Source organism: Nymphaea colorata, chromosome 2, assembly GCF_008831285.2.
Source record: "Nymphaea colorata isolate Beijing-Zhang1983 chromosome 2, ASM883128v2, whole genome shotgun sequence".
NCBI lineage: Eukaryota > Viridiplantae > Streptophyta > Magnoliopsida > Nymphaeales > Nymphaeaceae > Nymphaea > Nymphaea colorata.
In genome coordinates this window covers 15,103,726-15,116,305 of record NC_045139.1, presented here as the reverse complement: position 1 = coordinate 15,116,305, position 12,580 = coordinate 15,103,726, and the positions used below count along the sequence as shown (strand labels likewise).

The 12,580-nt window shown below is 39.9% G+C and overlaps 2 protein-coding genes across 4 annotated transcripts; one reads left to right on the top strand and one right to left on the bottom strand.

The window, feature by feature from the left end:
- The first annotated feature begins 2,091 nt into the window (after positions 1-2,091).
- Positions 2,092-3,064, top strand: LOC126409837 (EPIDERMAL PATTERNING FACTOR-like protein 6). The gene is made up of 3 exons (XM_050076353.1): positions 2,092-2,590; positions 2,706-2,776; positions 2,853-3,064. The coding sequence occupies exons 1-3, from the start codon at positions 2,461-2,463 to the stop codon at positions 3,054-3,056; spliced, it is 405 nt and encodes a 134-aa protein (XP_049932310.1). The 5' UTR covers positions 2,092-2,460; the 3' UTR covers positions 3,057-3,064.
- Positions 3,065-3,650: 586 nt separating this feature from the next.
- LOC116248512 (mitochondrial carrier protein CoAc1) lies at positions 3,651-7,923 on the bottom strand. 3 transcript variants are annotated; one of them, XM_031621349.2, is made up of 8 exons: positions 7,396-7,923; positions 7,087-7,305; positions 6,528-6,613; positions 6,233-6,440; positions 5,865-5,982; positions 4,462-4,646; positions 4,253-4,384; positions 3,651-4,083 (listed from the first exon to the last, which is right to left on the bottom strand). In XM_031621349.2, exons 2-8 carry the CDS (start codon positions 7,285-7,287, stop codon positions 3,985-3,987), a joined length of 1,029 nt encoding a protein of 342 aa, XP_031477209.1. In that variant the 5' UTR covers positions 7,288-7,305; positions 7,396-7,923; the 3' UTR covers positions 3,651-3,984. The 3 variants fall into 3 exon arrangements, with proteins under 3 accessions (XP_031477209.1, XP_031477210.1, XP_031477208.1); XM_031621350.2 differs by having other exon boundaries at positions 7,426-7,923; XM_031621348.2 differs by having other exon boundaries at positions 7,087-7,923.
- Positions 7,924-12,580: the final 4,657 nt, after the last annotated feature.

Here is a 12,580-nt window from a genome sequence, read left to right as displayed (position 1 = left end):
CGTATGGCAAACTTCTTACAATTAGTGGGTATTACACATCCAAAGGTAGGCGGTCTGGTTAGTAGTCAAATGCTTCACCTTGAAGAAGACTTGAGTTTGTGTGGACTTGTTTGGTTCTTCAACTTGGAGTCTACAATTTCAAGCTCTGATTACAGGTCCAGTATGAGAACTGGAATTCTAACAACCACCCCATGAGACAACAGAGATTTGTTCCTCTTTTCTAGTACAAGCTCCCCTCCACTGGTTCCCTGCAATTGCCGACAGAAATTTCCCAAGGATGGCGATAGTGGTGAAAAGATTCTAAAAGAAAACTACCTGTCAAGCAGCTTCACATTTAAACATTTATGCTTAACACGGAATTTCTTTCTGCTACGCGAGCATGCCAAGATGTAACGTCTTGTCCGACAACATAAGGTCGTTTACATAAAAAGGACCTTGCTAAAAGACTTGTATCTGTTCGTTCATCAACATTGCAGTACATTGGAGATCAGGCGAATAGTGGCTGGCATGTGAAAATGGGAAATTGGAGGGAAAGAAAAGGCACAAGGAAAGCCACAGTTTCTGCTGCGTTCTCTACGAGTGCCGTATTATTTCAAAGGTTTCCACCTTTTCTGGTGATTTTTCTACACCATTATCTATAAGCATGACAACGCGATAATAGGAGGGCCCGATTTTAGATTCTTGTCAGGTGTACATGCACTAAATAGAGCGTCTTTACTACTGAGTTCACATATTCCAACTACGGACTACTGAAATGCATATACAGTCTGTTGACTATTTGCAGTTTACAGATAAACAGCATTACTAGCGGGTCTATATCCAATATCTTCACAAATGGTCTTCCGTCAAGAAGACGTGTAAATCTGAAATATGTTTAATAAACTTTTGAGTTTAAAGTCTGGGAGGTACCTCTGGTTAAGTTAAACAGAAGAGAGAAATGATATGGTTGGTGAGTATATCGGAAAGGGAAACAAGGTAGACTGAAAACTTCCAAGCCGAGTTAAATGATACTAAATAAGCCTATACCTCGAGTCAATGGAACGGCAGGCTGACTTGGTCGTATGCAGCAGGAGAGAGAGAGGGTAAAACTGAAAAAGCCGCAACGCAGGCTTAACGCTGAAAGAAAAAGCAAAGATGGGAAAGATGTGCACAACTCCAAAGCAGAACCTCTCAGGCAGCGGGTCTCAAGAATCTAGGCATCTACTAAAATGTGGCAGCATGATTTAAGCCGATCGCCTCTTCAGCCTGGCATTCCCAATCACCGCACCAAATACTCGATTAGAATGCAGGAGTAAATCGTGGCATGTTAATAGGAGACAAAACCAACGGTTTATCAATTGGAGTTTTAATGACAGATGAGAATGCAGGAGCTAAATCATGGGATGCTAATGAGAGACAAAACCGACTGTTTATCAATTGGAGTTTGAATGACAGAAACACATCATTCGTTCATACCGTACTGCGCTGTCTGCCTGTCTGTCTTTTCCTCTTTGGGACTGTAGGACAAGGACAGTAGGGGTGCAAGGCAGGGGCTCAGATATGCGTGCTTTCTTTGTGATAGCAGGTGAGAGATGACGTACAATAGGGCTGGCTGATTGAGCTTCTTCATGACTTAACTATGCATATTACAGACGTGAAATAGGAAAAGCATCAGCTGCACGTGGCACTCGAAAGAGACGGTTTGAAAGCCAAAATACGCTACCCATTGCCAAAACTTCGAACCAAGTATCGATTCTCAGGAGATTCAGTGTGATAGTGGCATCTGGTCAGGGTAGAGTTCAAGTCACCCGCTACCCGTTGGTGGCATATGCAGAAAATATGCAAGTATCCTTCGTTGGCCTTTCATTGTGAAGCTTATAAGATGCTGACTAAATCCTGCGAAATACTGTTGGCGTTGCACGTTAAACCAAGTCGCCGACCGGTCAAGGTCTAAGCCCCGTTTAAAGATATGCCTGAACCTCGTTTACTGTCTGTGTTGCAGGTAAATGTCGTAAATGTCGCTGTCCTCATATTTACTGTCTTGTGGCAGCGGATTCATGAAGTGACCTGCTTCACACCATTAAGAAAGGCAAGTATGACCGTACTGGGTGATAAATCACGCTTCCTGCCCAGGTAAACCAGCCGCAGCTCCATATCTTATATATATAAGAGGACAGCAGAATCGTATTTTTTCAGCTCTAATTTTAGAGACCCGATAACCCGAGGTAGGGTGAGGTGGGATGGAGGGAGAGAGCAAAACGGACCAACAACGACAGGAGTTTCCACTGTGTTGTCAATCAAGACGTTGACATGGAAAGTGTCGCTTGCCTTCACGGCCCTCCAAGGTGCACGGAAAAATTGGACTTTGAAAGACGAATATACATCTACAGTATATGAAAGAAGTCTGCCATCCTCCCCATATTTCAGGCTCCCACCGGAAGAAAAACATCGGAGCATCGGTGGTCTCCCTCAACGATCATCATGCTGCTGCAGTCCAAGATTTTGGCTTGGTATGTTACCATCAGCATCCTTGTCGTCATAATGACCATCCTGCAAATCGTGGTCTGCCTTCCTGTTTCTTGCAGACTCAAGTTTCTCGCCCACGACAATGGTGAGTACTACACTGAGAAGTCCCCACTTTCGTTTTGGCATTGACTAATAATACCTTTGATAGAAACAACCGTTATATCGTTAGGCTTACAATGTCATATTCATATTTCATACAGCTCAACGTTCAGATACCACTTTCATCCAAAAAGGTTCATATACCACTAAAACAAGCAGATTGTCTGGCGATGTGAGCATCTCTCTCCCTCTCTCTCTATCTATCTATCTATCTACATATGCTTGGGTTGTTGATGATTATGATGCAGGAACATTGGAGAAGAAATAAGCTTGTGGTAGTGTATGGTGTTAGTGCTCTTGGCTCTAGACCACCACGGTGTTTGAACAAGTGTGGGGAATGCAGGCCATGTGACGCCTTCCAAGTACCTGCACCAGGAACAGTGCTGCAGTACTCAAACTACGAGCCTGAGGAGTGGAAATGCAAATGTGGTGCTAATGTTTTCGATCCGTAGAATCATATGCAGAACTGCTTCTACCTGGTGGTTCATCTCCAGCGTCAACTGTCATGTAAAATGCACGAGACTTTGCGTGTTCATGTTATGACGCAGGGCCGAAGCCCGTGAGAACGATGATGTTGACAAGACTTTAGTTGGCATTGCAGTGCTCTTGGTGTCTCAGTTTTGTCCGCTCATATCCTGCCTATTGAGTCCCCTTTCTTGTTTGATCGTGGCTTTTAAGATCGATAATCTCCATGATAGAAGGAAAAAAACAAACTAAATCACCAACAAATACATAGATCCATTTGTTGAATGTGGCAAACATTTTCAGAATTAGCCGTCATAGCGTATCATTTACTGTAGCTCATAGAAATACCAGTCTCCAAAATATTCTCTATCTCTAGAAATCCATTTGATTGTTAATGTGTTCATACCGTGACTGATGAAGTGAGAAACTATCATAACATTTCATAAATCAAATAACGACAGAAAAGCGATCCTAAATATTCAAATTCAGTTTCCAACACTTTTGGGATAGCAAGAAGGATAAATTTTTAGAAAAGGATACTTGCAAAACCAAATCCAAGGCAAATCGGCAAGATACAGGCATAACATAATAGAGGCTATACTGTCCAATTCTGTAGATGGCACGACATAAGCGCATATTGTCGTATAACTGTTTTACAGATGAACGGTTGACAAACAAGCAATATCATAATTTGATATGTTTTTGATATTGTATAACCTGTAATTTCTTTTCCTGCAGTAGCTACAGGAAAGCTGCAACCTATCTTTGTGCCCGTGAAGATGACAAAAATTTGTCAGAAATAAGTTAATACGAAGCCCTCCTCATATCCCAAATGCCTGAACTCCCGAGAAACAGGGCCATACAGGTCCTTCAGATGCAGATAGAAAACTTGTCCTCCTGTTTCACCAATTGGAATTACGTGCTCACTGTTCGAATTCTCTCCCGCGGTGGTACCCCAAGCCAAACTTTCATCACATCATATGTGGCAAAGCCAATTGCCACTGATGGAACCACCTGCAGAGTTAGTCCATCAGATTAGACATTTGAATGTACGGGTGATGCAGAAACCAAACAACGAACCATATTAGTGTAGAGGAAAAAATCAAGCACTTGACTTTGACCACAAATGGTTGATTACACTCAATACAGTGAAAAGCTATTGACTTATTGAAGTTTACAATACCTTGACGTAGTTTATGCTCAGGCCAGCAAATAGCTGTCTCCAACCTTGCTTGTGAATAATAGTTGTGAGCCCTTCCATTGTGCTTCTAAAGCCAGGATTTCTAGGTTCAGATGACGGTTGCATATTCTGAACCTGAAGATCGATCTCAAAATGGGTCAACATGATCGAAAGAGGGAAAATCCAGAACATTGTCGCATGATGAAGCTTACTTGCATCTGTCGGCGAACCACATCTAATGGGTATGTGAAAGTTTGGCCCAGTAGGCCAGCAAGAGCTCCACATGACAAACGCATGATCACAGACTTTTGATATTCGTCAGGTACATGTCTCTTGAGTTCCTCGTATACATAAAACTTCAGACCAGCATAAGGGAGGATACCTATCAATGTCGGCCCTGCATAAAAACAAATGCATAGAAACAAATACTAAGTAGGGAAACAAAAAATGGAGCTAGGGATACTGGATGCTATTTTGTGAGCTATGTCACACAAGTGAAGGGTGTAGGTGTGAGATTTTTTCGAAAAAAACACGAGAAACAAGAAAACCAGTAACTAACAATTAATAAGCAATTCTGGCAATGATTTGACAAAAAAGAAAAAGCAAATTAACCATCACTGCACCCGCACCCCGTTTCTGTTGACTTGGGTGCCACAACTCTTTTGAAGAGTCCATTTTTTTACTTCAAGAGCTGCTGCCTGTGGACAAATTGTCTATGGAGAATAACTGAAAAAATTAAGAGCGAGATTTCAAATATAGCAGCAGTTCGGGATAACGGCGTACATATACAAACCATGAACATGCACCAACGTAAGTCATGGCTATATCTCTACGGCACATTTCTCTTGATACAGTAGATATCCCCAAGTGTCGCAAGATAACCCCAAGTAGACCAAGGTGTTTCGGAAAAGAGATCGTTACCATGGAAGAACAGAGAAAATGAAGAGTGCAGACAACATTTTTGTTACCAAAGCATCACAAAAAGGTAATTTTCCAAGTTCAAGAAGAGGAAATGTTTCATGTTGGTTGCCTGGGGGATATGTCGATAAGGTGTCTTTATTATCCAGGCCACAAAGAATAGAAAATTTGCAATCCCCATTTTCTCAAACTACAAGCTCCTTTAACAGATTAGAAGTAATGAATATTGTGACTAGGCGTGTCTAACAACCTTTATCTGCCAAAATTTAACTCTCAAACGAGCCAAAAGTTCCTAGCTTAGGGAAGTCAAGAGAAAATTGATCTATTTCTTTTCCCTTTTTTGCTGAATTGCAAATGGTCATGGCTCTAACTTCCAAGTACATTCTAACCACTGTATAGCAGCTCGCTCGGTCTGTTGTCCCTCGAGTTATCCAAACATGACCCTTTCAAAATAATTATTGACTTAACCTACATCTTAGGCAAGCCTTCAGATTAATAAAGTTTTAATACTTATGGAAGTTCAACGAAGAACAAAACTAAGTGTATTATGTGATGTTTCTGTACAGTATATTGCAGAGAAATTAATTAACCTCAGACGAAGAAGCCAAAGATATACAAAAGGGCTGGCCAAATTCTGCGTAAATAACATTCAACATCAGACACCAGCAAAATGAAAAACAAGGTAGTAAGCACATACCAACTCCCCGATACAAAGATCTAACTCCACCCTCAGCATAGACCTTCTGGAAGACATCTTTAATGCCAGTGTAAGTGGGATTCATATGAACACCACCAACACCACTCCTATATGCCACCTGAGCAACAAGATGTGATCAAGCTTCATTGAAGGACAGTCTTTATGATGTTGCAACACTAAACCTTTATATCCAGAAGTCACTAACTTCTCAAAACTATGGTGCATAAGCAGAAAAAACAACAATGATTTTATTTGGCAGTAAACACATGATTTCAGAACATTAAAAGACAAGCATGATATAACAAACTTGGAGGAATCTTGAGAAGAAAGGTCAACAAATTGAGAAGAGAAAACAATAAAAGGTGTACCTGATAAGCAAGTTTGGTTCTAGCCAAATCCAATGGATAGGTGCATAAAACTGCAGTCCCGCCAGCAGCTGATCCAGCCAAAAGGTCTACAACAGGTCCAGTTCCAAGACTCGCTACATTATTAAGAATCCAGCATCTATATTGCTCATACGTCATGAAGTGCAAAGCGGCATATGGAACAATCCGAAGGACACTGGCGCCATTCCCCCTGATAAAAGGAAAACATAGATTAACTTTCCGGGTCAAAACTCGTAAAGAGAGTCAGGTTTATGACATTCTTAAGACAAGATCTTACCTGTAGAAACCAAGAACTCCCTCGTGCCTCAACAACTTTCTCAAAGACTGGAAGATCCCAAGGGAATGAAATCCTTCACTCCTTGTCTGTAGATAACCATCGCAAAAACAGGGTTAAGGAAGGACCATCGTCAATCTACCGAGAATATATATCTGAGATACACAAAGAGAGAGGGGGGAAAAAAAAAGATAAATATAATCGAATCCGCATCTTACTCCTGAAGGCAGAAAGCTAATAATTGGTTCCTAAAGATACATAATAGAAGCTCTACAATAAGTCGATGGTACGTATCTCTATGCTCCCATACAAAATGGTCTATATATGAAATTAAAGACTATCAGTAACACAATGTTACAAATTACTAATTACATAATATTAATTGACAAATATATAGCTGACCTTGGAGAATCTTTTATGTGTAGTCACACATCTGGTTGGATGCATAGGACCATCAGATCGGTAAAATTGATCAAGTTCAGTAGGAATACATGCATATACAAACTAATGAACCTAAATCTGATAATACACGAAAGTCGGGCCAACGGAGAGCAATACCAACCTGAAAAAGTATCTTGATCCTTTCCAGAGGCGCAACTGCAGTCTTCGCAAATCCTCCTGCCGCGCCTCCAGCAATCAATTCCTTAACATAAACAGGACAATTGTCAAGAAGATAAGAACTCCGTGGAGTTGATGAATCCAACGATTGTTTGGTGAATTCGGCCACATTAGCCGTCAAGGTGGAGCCTTGAGAAGAACCCATTTCCTTGTAACCCAAATCCTAGAAAATCCAAATACACTTTTTCCTAATAAGTAATAACCACAACCCCGCGATAAATGAAAATAAATCAAGAATTTCCGAATTCCAAACCGGCCGAATAAACGCGCTATCTTCGATTACCCAGCCTGCAGTTTCGCGAACTCCTTATCCCATCTGTCTCTGGGGAGGCAGAAGGAGAATTTCGCTTGTGGGCACGGGAAACTTAAGACCCCTCGAGTGCTCATCAACAGGAACAAATCCCCATTGCTCTCTTCTTCCCTATGAGTCATCAACGCCTTGTGTCCCAACCGAAGCCTGCTAGAATCCTCCAACGTTTCACCGCTAGCCGTTCACTCCCACGGATCTATGATGAAATCATCGATACCCATGTTCCTATTTCACGATTCTGAACAATAATCCAGAGAGAGAGAGAGAGAGAGGATGGTGTCTTCGAGAGCTTTGCCGGACGAGCTTTCCGTGACCGGATGGGTTTCTCGTGGGAAAAGTCGATCACCCAGGAAAGCCCACCGGTTTCTCTCTTCTCTCTTGCCGTTCAATCTCTTGCAGAGAGAGGAAGTTTCTCTCTGTCTCTTGCCGTTCAATAGGAGTTGGCTTTGAAATTGATCTTCCGGGCTACTTTTTAGGGCTTTTATTTGGATTTTAAGGCATTCATTAACAGAATCGTCAAAGCCAAATAGCGGTTTAACGATCTCCTATTCTAATTCCTTCAAATGTTCCTTAGACGGATAGCAGACCAATGGTACTCGGACACATATATAAAATATGAAAACTTTTTAAAACAAGAAGAATATTCGTGAAAATTGTTCTTACCTATATGCGTCCGGCAATACAAAATTCCAGTTATAATGATCAAACCTTTTCTTCTTGTCTACACTTGGATCTTACTATTAAGGTGCGTTTGATTGATTGCCTCAGACCTTAGATTTGAGACTGATCTAAGATCCTTTTATGTGGCCAGCAGTGGAAACAAACACTGAATTTTACCACTATATAGAAAAGAGCATTTGAGATTCTTTATTTATAGCAAAAACCTCAAATTAGAGATGTGATAGTAGAATGTCAGTGGATTTGAGATTCCCAGTAATCTCAAATCACCTCTGATCTCAAATCCAAAACTATCAAAGGCCTCCTTAATGGGACCGAGTCCATGATTAGTCATTCAAGTGTTGCCAACACACCATTAAGCATCATTAACCTTGGTGATTAGCCCGCATCTTCTACATCTTCAATAGTAATTATAATAATAAAATTGAAAAAAAAAAGAAAGAGAAATAAATAATTGTTCTATGTTTAGTATAAAGACCAAAACTCAAGCAAGCTGTTCAACTTAATCTGGGAACCAATCTCTCTGAATTCCAGTCAATGAATCTGATGCAAGCTTTCTTAGACTGGGTTGATCTTCGGTTTAAGCAATTGACTGAGCTCAATCGTTAACATCTTTAACACATAGCAAGTCTTGGTCAATAGAACTTGCAACTTCCCCAACTCCCCTTTTTCCTTAACTTGTTTTCTTGGCTAAGGAATCAAACCACATGAGTTAAAAAAGGATACAAGGGAATATTTGATCTTCCACATGCAGAAGTAGAAGGGACCATCTTAAGATGAATATCAAGACCAAGAGACAAGCGGGAAATTGTAAACTTGAAGCACAAGGAATCATCTAAAGGCCAGAAGAGATCAGCTCCACTAGAAAACACAGAGGAAATTAAAATGGGCCTACACTCTTAATGTGTTAGGTTGAAGAATCTTGGATGCGCTTTTCTAGATGCTTCTTCCTCCATCTGGAATTCAATGGAAGGGCAACGAAAAAGTCTGCGGTCCAAGCGGATGGTTGGTGCAACACTTTCCCTGCAGTGGGAAAACCCTTCCCCAAGGAAGGGGCTCTGACATCGCTTTCCCGGGAAAGCATGGTTCTTCGTTGAGAAACGTTGGCGGCACCGCTTTTCCCATGTGGGGATGTTAACGAGTTACCGACCAAACATTGGATGTGTTTTCGTCGGATCCAGAGAAGAGAAAGTGGGTCACAAGTGGATTAGGATTTGTTGTGTGGCTTTTGTGACTGAATCCAAGTCCGAGTCCTCGATCCGGTAAAGATCCAACCAGTTGATCAAGTTGGATCCCGTTCAAAATTCTGGTTATGCCAACTTGGACAGGGTTGAAGAATTGAACTCTCAAGTTTTTTTATACTCTCTCTCTCTCTCTCTCTCTCTCTCTCTCTCTATATATATATATATATATATATATATATATATATATATATATATAATATATAATTCAATCGGTTTAAATGTTCTGTTCTGTAAAATCCCAAGTATTTTGCATCCATTTGATTGCTCTCGTAAACATAACTGCAACGTCTAAGACTCTAGCTTGCTCAAGAGGGTTTTTTGATATGAACCATTGAGATTGAGAGAAAAACAATGAGAAAAAAAGTGTGAACTAATATTAGATGAGAAAAACAATGAAAAAAAAAGTGTGAACTAATATTAGATGACGACAAATAATCAATTCAATAATTAAGTGTCTCAACAAAGGATCAGAAAAAAAAGTTGCAAGGGAAGATGATTGCCAAGAACAGAACCTGAATCCAGGAATATAATTACTATATCTTCCATACAAGGAAGTGAATTAAGCACATATTCCCTGATTTTTTGGGTTCTGTGCATGGTGGCCCTAACTGCCGTCTAAATTCGTGGAAGGTGATTGTCAATAACACTGCCAATTAGGTAGCGATTCAATTAGTGAAGTTTGCTGCGCCAAAAGGGAATGGGACAACCGAAAGCAATGGCAAAATAATTGAGAATCCATGAGCATCAGGCAACAGATTTTTTCAATCTACTTGTTTTTTGTGACATATCCATGACTTGTCTTTGGAAGATTTTTCAAACTTGTACTCTTGATAACGGGATTTTTTGACACATGTGCACATTTTAAGCAAGAAAAATCAATGACACCTTGCACCTAGAACATTACCAACGTAAAGCGTTAGAGATCACTGATTTTCAATATCACCGATGTTGAATATGGTGGATCAATTGTTCAGATGCCAAATTCTTTTGAAAGAATTTGTGAGGCTTGATGTTGACAATCATTGGTTACAAAGTTTTCAAATTTCAGTCACTTGGAAAAACACAGTTTTACCAAGATTCTAGGTTTATGCTAAATAAACAATGTAGATCCCTCTGGAAAATTTTGATAGAAAACAACAAAAAAAATAGAGATTCAAAGTATAAGCTTCTTGTAATGTTTATTTTGTGGAAACCGATTTTACTTTTTAGCGCAAAACCCTCAACTCCATACCTTTATATCTCCAACGTTTTGGCTTCCTTCGATGGCGGAATAGAGATACAGTAAGATTCAAATGGTAATAACAATCATACAGAAGCCTTTCTCTTCATCTTCTTCATATTTCCTTTTTCTAGAATAACAAGTTTGAGTTGGACTGTCTATCTCTCCTTATCATAAACTATATACCCCAAGTATCGAACTCTTAACCTCATTCAATCTCAAAAGTTTCTCGAAGTGTGTAAAGCAGTACTTGTTGGCAGTACCAAGGTCTTTGGTGACAACCACTCTTTCTCAAAAAGGTTTTTAGAAATACACATGGTTATGTGCATGGGGTGCATGCCTGACATGTGTTTCTTGGCCCACTTATAAGAAATTGGAGGCCCACTATTGAGTCATACATTACAGGCTTGTGCTTGTAACCAGCTTTAGTTTCAAAAGATGTTCCCCACCAAATGACTCATGCTTTTGTGAGTAACAACAGTGAGTAAGAAGAACAAACTAAATATAGGTGTGGAAGATGCGGGGCACGGGAAAAGATTTTTTCTTTGTTTTCTTCTTCCCCTTCTTAGAAATTAACCAATATCCAACAATAGTTATGTTGCATGTCCATATACGTCCTTAATTGTTTTACTTGTGCATATCCAGAGTCATGTCAGAGAGAAATCCTATCCACAGGGCTAGAGCCACATGTCATTTACAAGAGCACGAAAAGATCACGAGCAGATCAATTTCAGGGAACAACTTGGATAATTGTCAGATAAAATATCTCTTTTCTAATTGCATACCTCTCGTATGATAACTAAACAAGCTTTTATCCATTTTATTTTTACTTTCGATCTGTAGAAGAGTTTATTTACTTTGCAAAGAGGAACGGAGAATTGGTTTATAAAAACTGATCGTACTAAACTGTTAACTGGTATAATTTGATTCAACTTGTTTTCTATATATTGAAAAAAAAATTGAGTTAAAGGATTGAAATTTTTTAGGATCAGTCGACCTGCGGGCATATCAAAGGGGAGCATGCATGTTCCGATGCATCTACTTTGTAAAGTTGAACTTTGGTTTTGCTAAGATATCTGCATATGCATGATCTTTTTTATGTCTATCTTAAGTAATGGTATCTGGATATGCACGATCTTTTTGACGTCGAGTTAGCCAAGTGTCAAACAATATTATGTGACTACATATAGACCAAACCGGACAAGACACGACCTATGAGTATGTTTGGTTTGTTGTTCCCAAAACGGGCCGCGAAACATGTTGTTCTATTTTGCTGCTCTACCGGAACAGGCAGGACCAGGCGCCGCTTGTCTGTTCTCCAACCATTCACTCTTAGGATGGGATCCTGAAAACAGTGGACTCGGAACATGCAAACCGGGTGTTCTTATGTGTTCCACAACGTTTGCATCTGAACGTTCGTGTTCCGTTCCGGTCTTCCAGCACTAGGATAATAACGAATCACACATATATACTCTAACGGAGCTTCATATTATATGTTATATCTCTTCCTGTTTTATTTAAAGTATCAATGAAAAATTAAGATGGAATGGGTATAGAGTAGCATAGGCATTGGACAATTTATGACCAAAATGTTGGAGTGTGGACTGTGGAGCTTGATCGATACTTGATAGGCTTTTCTAATTTTCATGGATCCAACTTTTTGTCTTTTATAAAGGCGTTCATGTAAGTTTTCCTTTTATGGGTTTGCGCCAATTCTTAGGTTTAAAAGAGAAGTGGTTTATTGTATTCTTTGATTCTTCTGTGATATAGTGAAAAACTCTGTACCGCCAGGAGAACCTTGTATCTTAAAGTCATTGTATTTTCTTCTCCTCCTCTTCGCTTTCTTCTCTTGGTGTTGTGAGAGAAAGAGAGTGGGCCTCCTTCCAAACACAAGACGGCGACGCACATACACATGCTGCCCACTTGCCTCCCTCGTCATATTAACCTGCACCTTCATAAATTCATTGTTGTTTTAATATACATCATC